Source organism: Cupressus sempervirens, chromosome 4 (genome assembly GCF_028749045.1).
Source record: "Cupressus sempervirens isolate cs-2001-9-10 chromosome 4, ASM2874904v1, whole genome shotgun sequence".
NCBI lineage: Eukaryota > Viridiplantae > Streptophyta > Pinopsida > Cupressales > Cupressaceae > Cupressus > Cupressus sempervirens.
In genome coordinates this window covers 37,029,842-37,046,530 of record NC_143121.1, presented here as the reverse complement: position 1 = coordinate 37,046,530, position 16,689 = coordinate 37,029,842, and the positions used below count along the sequence as shown (strand labels likewise).

The window sequence follows — 16,689 nt, the reverse complement described above, 5'->3', positions numbered from 1 at the left end:
ATAGGAATCAATGCTCTTTATGCAATCTCCAACAATTACATTTCTTACAGGCATCAACAAGCACAGATTTTTTTGTGTTCCTTTTTCATTTAAAAACTTAACCTGAGAGGCATAATTTGCTAACAGAAAACAAATCTATGGGATGGTATACTAGCATTCACACGGGGTGTGCCCAATAAACAAGGCAGAGGTGATCATATCAATTTTAGCCTCAGCAGATGGATAATGATTCAATCAATAAAGTGTAATGAAAGGTCATTTTTCATGCACCACTCCAAATCAATGCAGTTGACCCAGGTGGCAACCAATTGACTATCTAAAAATAATTGTCTATATTACAGACAAAGTGATGTAAAAGCAACATGATTCACATTTAAGATGTATATAGATGCAACCACATAGGCATACAAGGAAAACGTTTCTATATCCACTCCCCATTGTAAGAACATGTCCTAATTGAAAATTCTATAAAGATACAAGATAAGAGAGCACTGAAAAGCAGAATAATTGGAAAAAAAGACAGATATCAGGTGGATCAACAATAACATCATGAGAAACAGAAAGTAATAACCAAAGAGCAAGAATAAAGCAAACAAGTGTTACAGAGTATTATGGACTATTGTGTGATAATCAAGAGATCAAAAATTATATTGAGATCATAAAAGGAGAGAAGCTATTGTTTAAAGATAGGGTAAATCCAAATCAATTTGATACTAGGACCTTGTTCCTTCTCTGAGTGTGAAGTGGAAAAATGTGTTAAAATTACAAACCTTGCAATTCGTATATTTGGATTATTGGATTCAAATTTGCAAGTTAAGATGATATCAGAGTTCTGCAGCAGAAGCTCCTCACATTCAAAGATGATGTATAAAAATTGGCATTGCTTGAGGGCAAGCAATTTTGGGAAGGGCAAACTGTGATAACTCCTTTCTAGAATAGGGTTTGTAATAGATAACAATAAAATATTCAAATAAATAATAGTAAATTACTAAATTACAATATAACAGAATAGCATTACGGTGTGGCCACTTCCCTTTAGGTGCTAGGATTTCCCAAAACCCTACGTTTCCTTATGTGAAATGCATGGGTGTTGGGGAAAATTATCTCCAGCTGAAAGGTCCTTCAGAGCTCAAGAATGATGAAATCTCGCAAACCAAGTAGCTGCAGATGGTGAGTTTGAACCATTGGAATGGTGGACAAAGCGGCTAGATTTGGAGGGATTTGAGGATGGAAACTCGTCCTTCCCAGCTTCTGAAAGGACCATGCTTTGTGATCGAGAAAATAATTTGCAAGGGCAACAAAAAGGATTCTCGAAGTATGGTGGGAGGTTTATGGAGAGACAGCACAGAAAAAAAGGTTCCTCTGAGCACAGAGCTTTGAGACAGCAACTTGATGTGAGTAGGGGTTTTTCTCTTGTCGCCCCAGTGAATCAGGTTCAAATGGCACAAGTTCTCTCCATTTTGGCTCAGAATGGAAATACCATAGTACCAGCAGTCAACACTTGGACAAAGCGGCTAGATTTGGAGGGATTTGAGGATGGAAACTCGTCCTTCCCAGCTTCTGAAAGGACCATGCTTTGTGATCGAGAAAATAAGTTGCAAGGGCAACAAAAAGGTTTCTCGAAGTATGGTGGGAGGTTTATGGAGAGACAGCACAGAAAAAAAGGTTCCTCTGAGCACAGAGCTTTGAGACAGCAACATGATGTGAGTAGGGGTTTTTCTCTTGTCGCCCCAGTGAATCAGGTTCAAATGGCACAAGTTCTCTCCATTTTGGCTCATTAGCAGAATGGAAATACCATAGTACCAGCAGTCAACACTTGTTCGGTGCTAGAAGCTGAACTGCAAGAGGAAGTCGATCACAACTTGGTAGTGTTTTCAGACATAGGTTTCATTGTGCATCTTAAGGGGTTTTGGCCAAGTTTGGTTGATCTTCAAAATTGGATTTCGGATTTCTGGTAGTCAATTCTTGATGGTTTTGGGCAGATTTTGGGCAGATTTATCCTGCAGAAAAAGGCTTTTTTATTGTTGTTTTTGAAAAAGCACAAGATAGGAAAAATATTTTGTGTGACTATCAATGGTGCTGGGAGAACAAATTTGATCTCATGTCAAAACCATGGTTCCCTAATTTCAATCCCAATAATGAAGTTTTTGATAAATTTCCATTGTGGGTGCTACTCCCTAATCTGCCTTCACATCTGTGGTTTGATTCTTGCCTTGAGGCTGTGGGTGATGCTACAGGAAATTTTCTTTTGGTGGATGAAGGATTCTCAAACTGCTCCACTCTACTCTTTGAGAAGATTGATTCCCTGCATCTATCCATCCTTGATTCGATCCAAATTCAATCTTGATCTTATCAATAAAACACATCTATTAACAAGAAAAAATAATAATAATAAATTACAAAATACAAAACAACAAAGTATATCAATTTTCTTAAGTCTCTGAAGCGACAAAATTGAAATTATACAACAAAGATCATACATAAAATATAAGCTGTCATTCATCAATTGAGTAAAGAAAAGAGATACATCAAACGTAAGAGATGGATAACACAAGATGGCATAATTAGTGATATCGATCATAGATTAGCCATCAATAGACAAGCATTAATAAGATATAAAATTTATCTTTGAAGTCATATGATCTACAGATCAGTGACCTCTTAAAAACAGTCAAGGACTATAATGGCATCTATGAAAGCATCATCAATAGAAGAAACTGACGTAAATTAGCAACGATTAACTGATGATATCGGCTGCTATCTTTAAAGGATGTCGATAACAGATACTATGCAGATAAATAAAGTGACTAAATCTGACAGAACACCCTCCAACAAGGACCATCTTGACAACAGCAGGCAACATATTTGTCTCTATCGACTAAACATTTTGTCATGCATAATCAACTGTCCAATATGAATTATCAATTATCTTATTATTGTATTGCAAAATTGTCAATAATGTAGGATTGATCACTAGTGCAAAAAAAAAAAAGAATCTTCGGCAAGTTTAAGGCCAGAAATGTTGAGCTCGATCTATGTCAGAACAGCAACTTTTACGACTTTTAATTGTATTGCCAGCAATCGTTCAAAGAGAAAGATTCACTAGTCACACCCAACATTATTGACAGCCAGTTGTTAAAGGTGGGAGCAAATCAAGATAATAAAACAATCTGTGTGAAGAGACATCACCATTCAGCCTTGAAGGATACGAAATTTGATCTCAATTCAGCAACCATTGATTCAGAAGATCATGGGAGGAATGAGATAAATGGTAAATACATATATATATGGTTGTCATCCCAAGGAAAGGATAAAAAAGGAAACAAATCATTTACATTCCTCGCAATCATGTACAAGTTACACACTGATATACAGAATATTTATGACATTACAGAAGAGGCAAAGAAAGAATTGTTTTAACAAGCCTAATGCAAGGATAGGACAGGTTGTTCACAACTTGAAAAGATAGTGCTACTATTCATCTCCATTTTGTGAGGCCGTGCTCACAACTACTTACCTAGTCTCACAACTTCTTACCTAGTGTGTCTGGCACAGAGGCGCCTGTGCTCACAAACAATCCTGCATCACTAAAAAACTAATTTCTTTTTAACACTTGAGTTTTTCATTTCTGGTGTAGGTCCAAGCTTCAAGAGCATATTTTGGATTGTTGAAAGATAAAAATGTTTTTTTGTCAAGACTTGGATTGTTTCTCTTTGCTTTATGGCAGTTCTCAAATATAAAGGATTACTTCCTTCACAAATTCTTTTGGGCCAGCCAAGTAAAGGCCACACCCAAAATTTTAAGCTATAACTATTATTAACATGGTATTGTCTTTCCATAAATTATATTTAAGGAGAACACCTGTTCTTGCTTACCCCTACACTTTAATCATATCAAAAATTTTGCTTGTCACAATTCCCAGCAGCAGTTACAAACCCATTGTTTGCACTGGTAAAAAGAAACACATCTGATACAAACTGACTCTGAAATAAGCTTTGGTTGCAAAGTTTATTCATAAGAAATCTGATGAAGCATCATACCTTTATATCTGCTATAGCATTTTGGCGTTCCAACATTGACTCCACACTTTTCAAAGGTCTCACAAGCCATCTCCTTAGTAACCTTTTACCAAATGCTGTTACACAATGATCTACTTGGGCAAAAAGAGTCCTGAGAGAAATGAAATATTATTTAACAGATTAGAAATCAGCCATTTGTATTAACATTGGTAAAGGTTCAAAGATTGGTGATTTCCACATAGCTAAAGATTTAACAATTTATAGAACTCAAAATAATAGTTGTGAGTACATATACTGAGTGCACTCTTCTCTCTAGACTAGAACTAATACATGGTAACATCTCACACTGAAACCACAAGGATGGACAAGGCATTTTACAAATTCACATCGATTCCACAAATACTTTGTTCTCACAAAATTCATCCTATTGTGCAGTATTTTTCAAATAAATATAGCTGCTTAAAATTTGGACATACGATATGCACAAATCTTGATGTTTTTGTTATATTTGGTGGCAATCTAACTTGAAAATGTATTCACTTACCCCAAGCTGCTACCATCTTTGTTGTTCTCAAGGATCTCAAGATTCTCCAAGGCAGCTGCATCAAGAACCATGTACGATTCAACAAGAGAAGTACCTCGGAAATGAATATGTTGATTGCTTTGACCAGATACAAGCTGCGTAGTTGCAAAATCTGAACAAGGCATAGCCTCAAGTTTGCCAAAACTAAGCAAACTCTGATCCAACAAAACCTGCCTCAAATAAAAGAGACAACCTCCAAATGCAGAAAGAGCAAGCTCCCCATTTTCCCCTGCCCTCACTACTTGGCAAATCACATCGGGTAGATTCTCTATTTCACTGCTGTGTTGAATACAAGAACTAGAATTGTATTTAGCTTTGTCAGTGGTTACACTACTTGATTTTGACCTATCACAAAACAATTTATAGAGATTTTTTATCTCAAAAAGAGATGTTTGAGCATCCCAAAACTCTCTACCAGGAGCTAAATTATTGATCAGCGGTTTCCTTGTGCAGTCCCTCAAGACCCTTTCTGTTTCATCAGAAAGCATGCCACGAGGCTTGATAAGTTCTACTGGTCTTATCTCAGAAAGTAATGAACATAAATGACTCCTTGTTGAATCGTCTGTAAACTGATACAGAAAGAAAAAAATTGAAGTGTTATTTCATACGTGCACACTGAAGACAAAGTCCTACTCAAACAAAACTGCTTCATTAAGAAGTCAATAAAAAAAATTCTCCATTCCACATACCTGACCCAGTATAAATTTGCTGGTTGAAGCATCTGCAACACAGACACCAATAACAGAAGCAGCATGATTCTGACTTCCTGAAACTTGAATTCTTTCAGTTATCGACATCATGTAATTACTGTCAGGACATGTTGCTAGCATCTCTCCCTCAGTCATGGTTCCTTTGGTAATCACAGCACATATCTCTCGTTTTACAACCTGAATTCAACCATGAAACGATAATCAATTTTAAAGTAGTCAAAATTAAAATTGCAAATTCCAAGGGCCAACCAAAAGGTTACATATGCGCTATATACAAGTCGTGGAATGATTACATATAATGAGTCTTCAATGCATTGAGCCTGAAAGGCACTTTTTCAGCATTTATCTAATAACATCTGTAGAAATTTAAATTTTTTTGCAAGGTGATGTTTGCTAGTTCATTAATTAAAGAGGCAAGCAATAATTTCAGCAATTGTTTGTAAGGGACCTTTTCCTTGCTTCCTGTCTCTTTCCTCCTCTGCTCAAGTTGGTCTGGTGTTTCAGTTTGTTCCACAACAAGCACACGATAGCCCTGAAATACGATAAAGATTTAATTAATTTGATACTATCTGAAAGAACTGTGTAGAACAGAATTAAATTGATGGACTTCAAAACAGAATATTTGAGGAAGTATTTTACAAAGCTAAAATGATAAGCAAGACACTTCCTCTATAAAAGTCAAACTGGAGAATAAAAAACACAGCACACCTTCTGAGCTAGTTTTTCTACGTTGTCAGTAAAGTTCTTTTCGGGAAATCCGCAGTGAGGCTGTTCTCCCTGCATATATAGAAAGCACTGAATGAAACCTTATGTGACTGTTTTTCACAACAATCAAATTACAGAGAAAAATATAAGGAAAAAGGTCTCTTAACTAAATTAAGAAACATATGATTCTTTGTCCACAAGATCAGAATTCACATGTTTAGGTACTAATTTTACCCAATAGGCCAGAAACATTAGCCATACCAGATATGCAACATACTGGAATCTACCTGCAGATTAAAGCAGGGCATGATAATTTTAGGCCAGATTCATTTGGAATCATGCCCAAGCAATTCTAGGTGCATGAGGCCAAGGGCAATTCTAGGCAGCAAATGTCATTAACAATTCAATTTTACCAAAAAAAAAAAAAATCGACCTTAAGAAAATTGCTCTAAATATTTATAACTAATACAAACATAAATAAAAATGTAGTTTTAGCTTCTCAAACTTTTCTATGCATTCTAGAATTTAAGCTTGCTGCTTCCGTGCTGATGCTGAATATACAGGCATCTACCCTAGCCCATTTTAAATTATTTTCTGATACGTTCTGCCATTTTCAAATATTTTGTGATGTTATCAAGCTGTTAAGCAGTAAATTACAATTGCAATTTTGTATTCATTAAAGTTGCACAGGTTGCCTTCTTAATAAGAATATTTCTCAAGTACAATTCAAAATAAACAATTTAAGTGCATAGCCTGTAAAGTGTGAGGTTCCACATCTATGACTCATGTTGGTCTGGATAAATATTAAAAACCAATACGAATCTGATTAGTGATTACGTTATTTTAATTGTAAACGATGAATCTCTCATGACATTTAAGTTGTGACAAATTGAAATTGAACTAGTAGAAATTAATTGTAATATTTTTTGTAAATTAGTTTAGAATGTGCTTAATATGTTGTATTCTCAATTTATAACTCTGCATACCAACAAACCCAACTGATGTAGGGTTGGAAAACCCTCTCCAACCATACATGCAAATCATCTAAATATTTGATATGGAATCTGATATGGCTATTCTCCTCACCTAAAACAAATATAAGATGCAAATCAAATGTGCAAGTAAATGCAGAAAATCAGCAACAATGGCTCATTAAGGAAATGAACTTAGTTACCGGATGCTCTTCTAGACACTTTGTTGTTATGTGGAGCCTAATCAGACTCAAAGGTTAATTTTTCCCCACTTCATTTGGCGCAGTTTTCCCCCAGATTTTTCTAAGGGACTTGGGGGCAGCGTGCCCATGCTAGGGGTCAAGGGGCAACACCCCTTGTGGAGTCCTCAGGCACCGCCCTAGACGAGGTCAAGGGGCAGCGCCCCTTGTAGGGTCTTGGGATCCATGGCCTCAGCTGTGCATAGGGTGAGATCGAGGGTCAGCCTCCCCAAGACAAAAATGAATTTACTATTGTAAAAGGTGTCAGGAGTTAATTTTTTCTATTGACGACATATTCTAACCTAATTTTAAAAGCAGCAAAAATCTTGTATAAACTAGCTTAGAGTTAGGGATTTTATTATGTAAGATGATTTAGTAGCTTCTTGCAGCGGTATTGAGTTGCAATGGATTGCAAATTGTAACCAGGTTGAAATCACTAGATAATAAGAATATTGGACTTGTTGTTTAGTGGACATAGCCCAAGGATTGGATGAACCACGTTAAATCAATGTCTTGTGCTGTCTTCTGTGTGCTTTATTCTTTTCTGATATTGGTTATATTTGCATGTAATTGTGATTTCTGTCTCTCTAATCCTAACACACTTGAATGCATATGAGGATCCATCCTGGTATAGATGGAAATGCATTTTGCTGCAGATGGGGAAACAAGGGCTCTCTTTGTGCGCATCCGTAGAGCATCCATAGGGCCCTGAGGCGCTTCCTATGTGCACCAAGAGCGAATCCCCAAGCTCCGGATGCATCCAAGGCCAAGGGTGCAAAAAAAAAAATCATTTTTCACTTGAAAAGTTTAAACAGATGTTTACCCTTTGCAAGTTTCTGCCTACTCAACTTCAAAATATTTAGACTATCTCTAGATGAATCTTCCACCCTCTGATGATCAGGTACAAAACGAACCACAGGAACTTTGAAACCTGCCACATAGAGTTCCATTTCTGGTGTATTAGTATGCATGTCCAAAACTGTAGAAGACCTTCATTTGCAGAACCTGAGATGACCCTGTGAAAAACATTTTCAGCTATTTACTTCGCTGGATTCGATTCATCAGGGCTTCCAGATTTAAGGGTGGGAGAATGTGTTTTGAAAAGCTCCTAGAGAAGGTTGGTTGGGTGGTCACAGGTGCATGCTTAATCATTGGTAGCAATTTAGTTTTTTGCTGCCCGTGCCAGAATTTGAATCAAATTATTGACATTGACTATCTGATCATGACAATCAGGGATCGGCAAAGTCTTTTAAAGCTGAATGAATTGCTTTAAGTTACCTAAGCTTGGTCAGTTGTATATTTTAGCAGCACTTGAGCATTTCATTATTCCCTTGCGTCGAAGAAGAAGAAGAAGAGGGGGAAGAAGAGGAGGAGGAAGAGGAAGAAGAAGAGGAGGAGGAGGAGGAGGAGGAAGAGGAATATGAGGAGGAGAGGACGAGGACGAGGAGGAATAGGAAGAAGAAGAAGAAGAAGTTATGTATGCTATGTAACTTGATCAAAATACTATATAACTTGATACATGACACATTTGGAGAAGCATTATTTAACTGCAATATAAAAGAGAAGACATTGATGTTTTAAGTAAATGTTAGGCATAACAATACTTGTACCTATTTCAATAGCAAGTATGCTAAAAGCAAAGACGTGCTTAAGGAAGTGACTTAACAACATAGACAAGAATGCATTGCTAAGTACTAAGGAGTCAATATATGAAATATTGGAGCTGCAACCTACAGGAACATAACATCTAGTCAGCCATAATGAAGATAACATCAGTCATATCTGATTGTCAAAACAACAAACACAAGTGTTAATAATGATTTTCACTATGAATCTATACTAGCAGCAATTATCAGGAAAGGTAATAAACAGAGATAAGTCCAATCTGAACTGAGTTCTGCCATCACAATGATGTTGAGAGTGATAAATTACAGAAGTCTTTCTAAAGCATACAACCTTAGAAGGAATTGATGTATGAGTTCAATATACAAAAGGAAATGCAAAGTGTATAAGAAATGTGCTTTGAAGAAAATAAGCTTTTAGACAAATATAGAGAAGTATTTGCAGATATAAATATTAAATTGAAGAACAATTGTGTAAGAAAAAGATGCCATCAGATTTTAGAACTTCAGACAGTATGGAATCGTGGAAGACAACGATAAAGTTTAAGGGATTTAGACGGGAAGACACAGGTGCCATCAGTTCTTATGGAACTCTAATTTTTGCAAAGGATTAGAGTCTCCATTTGAGAAATAAGGTTGGAGATTGATGAAAGATTGTTAAAACATATCCTGATATATGCGAGAGAAGGACCTCTTGTCATGACATAACATATTTCATAGAAAAGATTTCACTTTCCATAGCACCATGTATGAACCAAATAAGTCTCCGGATGTAAAAGGTGCAGTAGGAGATGAAAGTGCAATGTGAGGTAAAAGAAGAATTAGGTTGGATTGCAAAGTTGTGAAAGAATCTCAGTAATGACAAGCAAAATAATGTCAAACATAGAACACATACACAATCTAGAATCATAAACAAAGAAGATGAGCTGCTTGGCAAAATCCTCAAAGAAATGTGTTCTCATATACTACAGTGGTAGCGAGATGACATGAGAACCTGCAGAACGGGGTCTAAGCAATCAGACAAAGGAATGGCACTCTCAACTCTTTACTATATCCTTCCGACTACATGCAAAGCTATGTCACCATTCACTCCATTTTTACTGAATCCATGTATCAAAATCCAGTTGAAGTTCTTGATTCTGAAGCAGCAGATTAATGGTATCTTCATCAACTTCTTTGGTTTCAATGGTACTTCTGGTGATCTCAAAAAAGGAATGATAAGCAAAAGCAAATACTATTGGACGTTATGAATAGTTCATCTCATTGCATGTAAAGACAAAGTCAACGACTATATCAGCAAAGGCATACTGTTTATACAATGATAAAGACGATACCAAATGCTTTGGGTTAATCTCTGAATATATATACTATGTCGAATGCCTTTGTTAAACATTGTTTCTATCCCAAATCCAAATCAAAAGATTTGAATCTAACAATATCATTGAATAATAATTCAACAACAGCAAAGGAATATAAATCGATGGTATTTAGAGGAGCGTATGAGTCTGATAAATGCTATGCAAAGTGATGGAAGTTTTTGCGTTGAACATTCAAAGGTCCCCAAAGAATCGACACATGTCTACAAGAAGGATTCTAAAGAAAAATCACACCTATCTCTAGACATAACTGGACAGATGTCGTAAAAGTTGAAAGCATACACAACAATGAAGTCAAATAATAGCATGAGTAAAGGAATAGACAATTACCTGCCATCCTAGTCAGTAATGATATACGCCCATTTGCACGAAGTTTGCATGACACGTCTTTCCACGTCTCAGAATATTGGATATTCAGAGCAAGACAATGGTAACGAGACTTCAAAAATATATTGAGTATGTTTGTGGGAGTCGAGTGATTGGAGGAACATGCAAATATTTATCCAAGTGACGAAATAGAAGGGCACGTGTATGTAGCGATGATGTTCACACCCCACAAATGCCTATGCCATCACATTGCAATCGAAGAATAGGAGACTCAATTTATCTTATTCTTGCCAAAGTCCATAGTTTCATCGACTGTCTGAATGATAGAAGTGGATAATCAAGAAAAAATGTGATGTTTGATGAACATGTAGGGAGTTCGAATGATATATCTAAAAAATGACAGCAAGTGACCTGTAATGTCTTGCTCTGGATGTCCTTCGAATTGCTCTAAGTTTCCAATCTAAGGTCTTGTGAATAACTTCAAGTATTCATTTTATACTTGGAAATATATGGAATAGGTAACTATCTTCAAGGGATTCTAATCTTTTGAATAATAAATAAATATATGTATGCCTCTATATAAATGAGATGATAGCTTGTATATAAAATAAAGTATATTTAGGATTAGGAACTTCTCCTAACATATCAACTTAATACTTATTATCAATCTTCTTTTAACCTACGGTTCCTCCTTATTATATTTACCTTTACCAATGTTTGTTAATACTCCACTTGCAAGCACTTAACAAAAGCTATGCTCTTGGGTCAACAAAGTTCGGTGGTTTCCCTCTTTACATAAATGTCATTCGATGTATGTTATTCTCCGCTGACTCTCCGCTTTTTGCTTTTAATGCAATTTCGTGCTCTGTATCCTTGCTTTTTGTTTTAATGTGTTTCGGTACCCTCCTTTTAATATGCTTTTGTCAATGTATATCCGTCCCTCCAAGCTTTGCTTTTATGCCCTTCGATGGTGTATGTATCCCCCTCCACGTCCTTAGATAACTCCATCTTAATATATGTTGATTGGAGGGTGACCAATAGTCACGTCTCTTAATTAGTTCATTATAGTTATAATAAATTTTGTAATATATTATCCCTATTATTATTATTATATAATATTTAAATTATTAGACTATTTACTTTTATATTTATATATTCATATTGTACTATCATTTTATATTAATGGTTGTACCATATTTATTAATGGATATAATATTATATCGATTAATATATTTATTATTTAAATTTATTAATCAATTTATTATCTTTAGTTATTCATAGTATTTATATTCAAATGTGATAATATTTAAATATGCTATCATCTTATGGGTTTATAATGTAGTTATAACATTTATTTATTTTTATATTATTATGATTTATTTATTATTAAATTATATGTCAAACTAGGGATATCACATGACCAAAGAGTCGGAGGTGGATATCCAGCAGACTAAGCATTTGCTTTAATTCAAGCTAGGTGTGATAACAAGGGATTAATCATAGCTTTTGAGCAACTGTCCATTAAACTCTTTCCACTAGACATTCGATCATTCTTCAAAATAAAACTATTGTGAAAGCCCTTTGTATTATTTTGGACAAACGCATCACTATTTGGTGGTTGTGTGCGACATATGTGCGTATTACCTACAACAACAAATGAGTAGAAGCCATGATTAAAGGTTGCATATATGTCACAATATAAACTTATGCTAGTAGCGGTAATAATTGTAAGAATCTACCTTAGGGCAAAATTCACCCAAGAACTAAGAACTCAAACACAAGCACAACTGTAGACCAGAAAGGAGTATGATCAGAATAACAATGTATTTGATTCAATATGCATGAAAGTACATTAGGAGTGCCTGTATATAAAGACCTCTGAGATGCATCTAGAATGCCTAAGAATCAACTACATGATAAGTCATACAACTAGGCACATGTCCACTAGATATGGATTATCCTCCATTATGCACAGAAGTAAGTGCGATGATGAGAGGGTAAGCCTACAAGGGTGTATCACGCAAATCTATGTTGTAAACAACATGTGCTAAATAGTAAGTGCAAATAACTATGTTGTCTACATGACAACTCAGTGAATGATGCAAACTCCAGTGTTGTAGACACCATGTGCTGAATTAGAGTTGCGTACTTCTGTGTTGTCAACATGACAACTCAAAAAGGTGTGCAAACTCCTAAGTGTCTCACAAAATAAATAATAAAACAATGCATTAACCTAAGTAAACTTAAGTGTAAATAGTAAATACATATTTACACCAACACACCCCCTTAAGTGCAACTTAGGGGAATGCTCTTAAGCTTACGAAAACTATGATGAAATGCAAGATGGGTCCCAGCTACTAGGCCATGTAAAGTACCCATGTACATAATGAAATGCAATCTCTCATAAAGCGGAGAAAGAGAGAAAACCTCATGGGAAAAACCCTCCCCCAAAAAGAGAGATGAAAAGCAAAATGCATGGATGGATGGAGTAATCAAGAACCCCCCCCCCCCTATTACGACATACATCCAGTATATACAATAGTGAAATATGAGAAGAACAAGACCTCATAAGAGGGAAAAGTCCCCCCCATAAGAAATAAGAGGAAGAGAGACAAGGTAGTATCCCCCCACCCCAAAATGAAGAATGCCGACCAGTGAGTGCTACTCCAAGGAAGAAGATGGTCCATGAATGCTGGATGATGTTCCTCCCCTTTGGAAGAAACAAAGGCAAAGGTACAAGCCTGAAGATGTATGGTGGCCCTAAAACCTACTCAAGTGTTCTTGTGTCGATGCTGGTGATTGCCCCTTCCAACTATGCTGAAAAGAACGAATGCAGATCTGGCAAGGATGTCTGTTGAACCTGTCCCAATGACCCAGTTGTCTCCTCAATTGATAAAGAGATTTCCTCCAATTGTTGTTCATAAGGATCCACAATCACGCCAACCTGTGAAGATTGATCATGTAGAGAATGGACATAAGGGTCAAAGTGAGCCCTCGCAACAACTGTAGAAGGATCATCTTCATCAAAGAGAAGATGCAAATCATCAAGGCTGTCTCCCAAATTTGTGGTGTGTGACTCCAAACCTGCAATGTCTGCCAAGAAGTCATCAACTGAAGCTGGAGCTGGAAGACAACATGTACCCTACTGTATTGGACCTATCACTATGGCAATGTATGCATGTGGACTACACTGATGTTGTGACCTCTCACTATAGTTGTCGATAGAACCCCACGTGTCTGAATCTGTTGAACCACTATTGTTGGTGTCACTATCAATTTCCACTGTGTATGAAGTGTGAAGAGGATTAGAGGATAAGCTGGGCGAACTTTCCTCAAAGTGAACATCCTTCACAAAAATCTCATGAGTCTCTGGATCCATAAGTCTATAAGACTTAACACCATCTTTATAATCAATGAAGTACAAGGCCAAGGTGACAGTGCCTTGCATCTCCTGGAAGATAGGTTTGCCCATGCTAGACAACCGAAGACTCTGAAGTGACTCACAACTGATTTTCTGCCGCACCATGCCTCAAAAGGAGTCTTCCCGTCTAGGGCATTATGAGGAGACCTATTAAATATGTGAGTAGCACTACTAATGGCTTCAACTTCAAGTGTTGGATCAAGAGACTTGGCTTTAATCATGCAACTTTCCGTGGTTTTAAGAGTCCTAATCCTCATCGCTGCAACATCTATCTTGAGCAGACTAAATGCTGGTGGGTTCTAAAGATCGATTCCCTCAAGTTTGCAAAAGTCCTTAAGTCTTCTATCCATATATTTGCTTTCATTGTTCCTCTGTAGAACCTTGATGGCTTTCCTGGATTTGTGTTCAACATGAATCTTAAAGGCTTGAAGCTTATTAACCACTTCATTCTTGTGATGAAGGAAGTAGACCCATGTGAATTATGAAAAGTCATCAACAAAAGTAAGGATGTAGCGGCCTTGTGTAATGTCCCCTTTTTAGCATTCATAGTATGATGTTGTCGTTAGCCTATTTCCCCACGGTCTCGTAGGCTAACCAGGACATTAAAGGGACTTAGAGGCCATTTGGCCTAGATAGTTTCAGTTGCAGGTCTTTCTGAGGGGTTTTTAGGCAACTTTGGGCATACTTACTATTTATAGTAAGTCATCTTGGATATGGTCGGACATCCAGTGGCAACGGTATGTCGATGGTAATTGTTTAAAATCGGCAAGAAGACTTGTTTATCATTGATAAAATTTGTTATGCATTGATAAAGCTATTTTATAAAGTTAAATTTAAATATTTAACTTTATTAATGCATAGAGTATAGTTTGTGAGAAATATTTAAATTAAAAGAGTCCCCTTTATTTTATAACACATTGGAGACATAAGTTACATAAAAGGGAGTGATGTTTTATCCCACATTGAGAAAACGAAGAATTGAGCCCTTGTGAGAACACTATAAAAGAAATGGAAGAGCTTATTTTAAGCATGCTTGAAAATATCAAAGAAATTGGGAAATTTTCTGGAGATTATGTCTCAATAGTTTGGAGGACGAAATCCCTTCAAGCTGGAAATCTTGACGCCATTGAAAGATATGGTCTTGAGATTCAACATAGTAGCAGTCTGAAAAAGCGAAACCGAAAAAGCAGGCTGAAAAAGCGGATACGAAAAAGCAGTCTGCAAAAGCAGTCCAAAAAGCACATCCGAAAAAGCAGTCGAAAAAGCAGTCTGAAAAAAGTGGAACCGAAAATGCAAGCTGAAAAAGCAAATACGAAAAAGCAGCCCAAAAAAGCAGGCCAAAAAAGCAGATCGTAAAAAGCAAAGCAGAAGGGGCAGCATTGAAGGAAATTATTACAGCCATCTACAACCAAGTTCTTTTGTTAGTATTGTTTTTTAGGGTGTTATAAACTTTCAACTGTAAGTGTGCATTATACCGGCATTATCATTTTGTAATCCATGTAAATGCCAAAGTCTAGGCCACATTTCATGAGCATTGTATTTTTTCATTGCAATTAAGAAGACAATAGTTGCTGGTGTCATTTAAGAAATTTAATATCATTATTTATCAGCTAGTTAGTTTGCATACCAACTGTTTGTAAAAATGTCAGTTGGCTGTAGGTGTCCATTTCTCATGCTTAGCTCATATATATGCATTGAATATTGTCAAAATTAGTAGCACACTCATGTTAGGTCATTGTGTAGTCCATTGTAGTCTTCTAGCACAAGATTCTCATTGATGCAAATTGAAGAAAAAGTCATTTGAAACTAGCTGAAATACTATATCAGTCATACGTCCCTTGCATGTGAATTGTTTGATGAAATTCCTTGAGCTTTCATCAGCATTTTTTAGGGCAGATTTGAGGAGGGTTATTACAGTGGTATCAGAGCTTGCTTGCAAAGTGTTTGACGAAATGTCAAACAACTGAAGTATAAAAATTTTTTAGTGTTTGAAGAAGTTATAACCTATTGGGGTTATTACACCTTGGCTGATTGAAGTCACTACAAAAGGACTTGCTAAAACCATGTGAACTAACTAGTGCTCTAGAAGACTTCCCTTTATCATACTTCTCCTCGAGATGCATATCCACTAAACATGATGAACACTCACCCTTAGAAAAGTTGATGTTAGGTAGACCTTTGACCATGTGTTTTAAGAAAAGTTGCTGGAGAGGCCAAAACGCTCATGCCATAGTTTGATTTGTGAATGTGAGTGAGTCAACAAGGCTTGAGAAGGAGACTTAGGCACAAAGTAGGAGAAGGAATAAAGCCTCTTGTCATGATTGAGTTTCCCCACTGCAACCAATGAATCATCTTTTGGACTGTGCACCATCACTAAATCTGGAAGGAACTCAACTTTGTGGCCATCTCCAAGATGAGTGATTTGGTAAACTGAGAGGAGATTTCTACATGTCCTTTCCCTTCAACTTCCATTTTGGTATCATCTCCCACAAAGATGTGCGGTACCTATGACTGCTTTAATGAAGAAAATTCTCCCTTTGAAGAACCCATATGATAGGAGGCACCTAGTCAAGCATCCATTCCAAAGAACTTGTATTTTCTGTAAGTGCTTGCCCTTTTCTCTTTGAAGAGGTTGGAGTTAAATCCTTGGAAGTACCTGGCACTTGAATTTTGTTCTTCTTGAGTAGGTTTTCCAACTCATTGATTCTTTTAGTCT

General features: G+C 36.4%; 1 protein-coding gene across 1 annotated transcript in view; it reads right to left on the bottom strand.

Moving 5' to 3' along the window:
- Positions 1-16,689, bottom strand: part of MSH6 (MUTS homolog 6) — a 127,879-nt gene that overhangs the window by 55,101 nt on the left and 56,089 nt on the right. The window contains exons 6-10 of the mRNA XM_089824319.1: positions 6,021-6,089; positions 5,761-5,844; positions 5,292-5,489; positions 4,564-5,171; positions 4,041-4,170 (exon numbers count right to left, since the gene is read on the bottom strand). Coding sequence (XP_089680445.1) covers positions 4,041-4,170; positions 4,564-5,171; positions 5,292-5,489; positions 5,761-5,844; positions 6,021-6,089 — 1,089 coding nt within the window. The remainder of the gene's footprint in view (positions 1-4,040; positions 4,171-4,563; positions 5,172-5,291; positions 5,490-5,760; positions 5,845-6,020; positions 6,090-16,689) is intronic.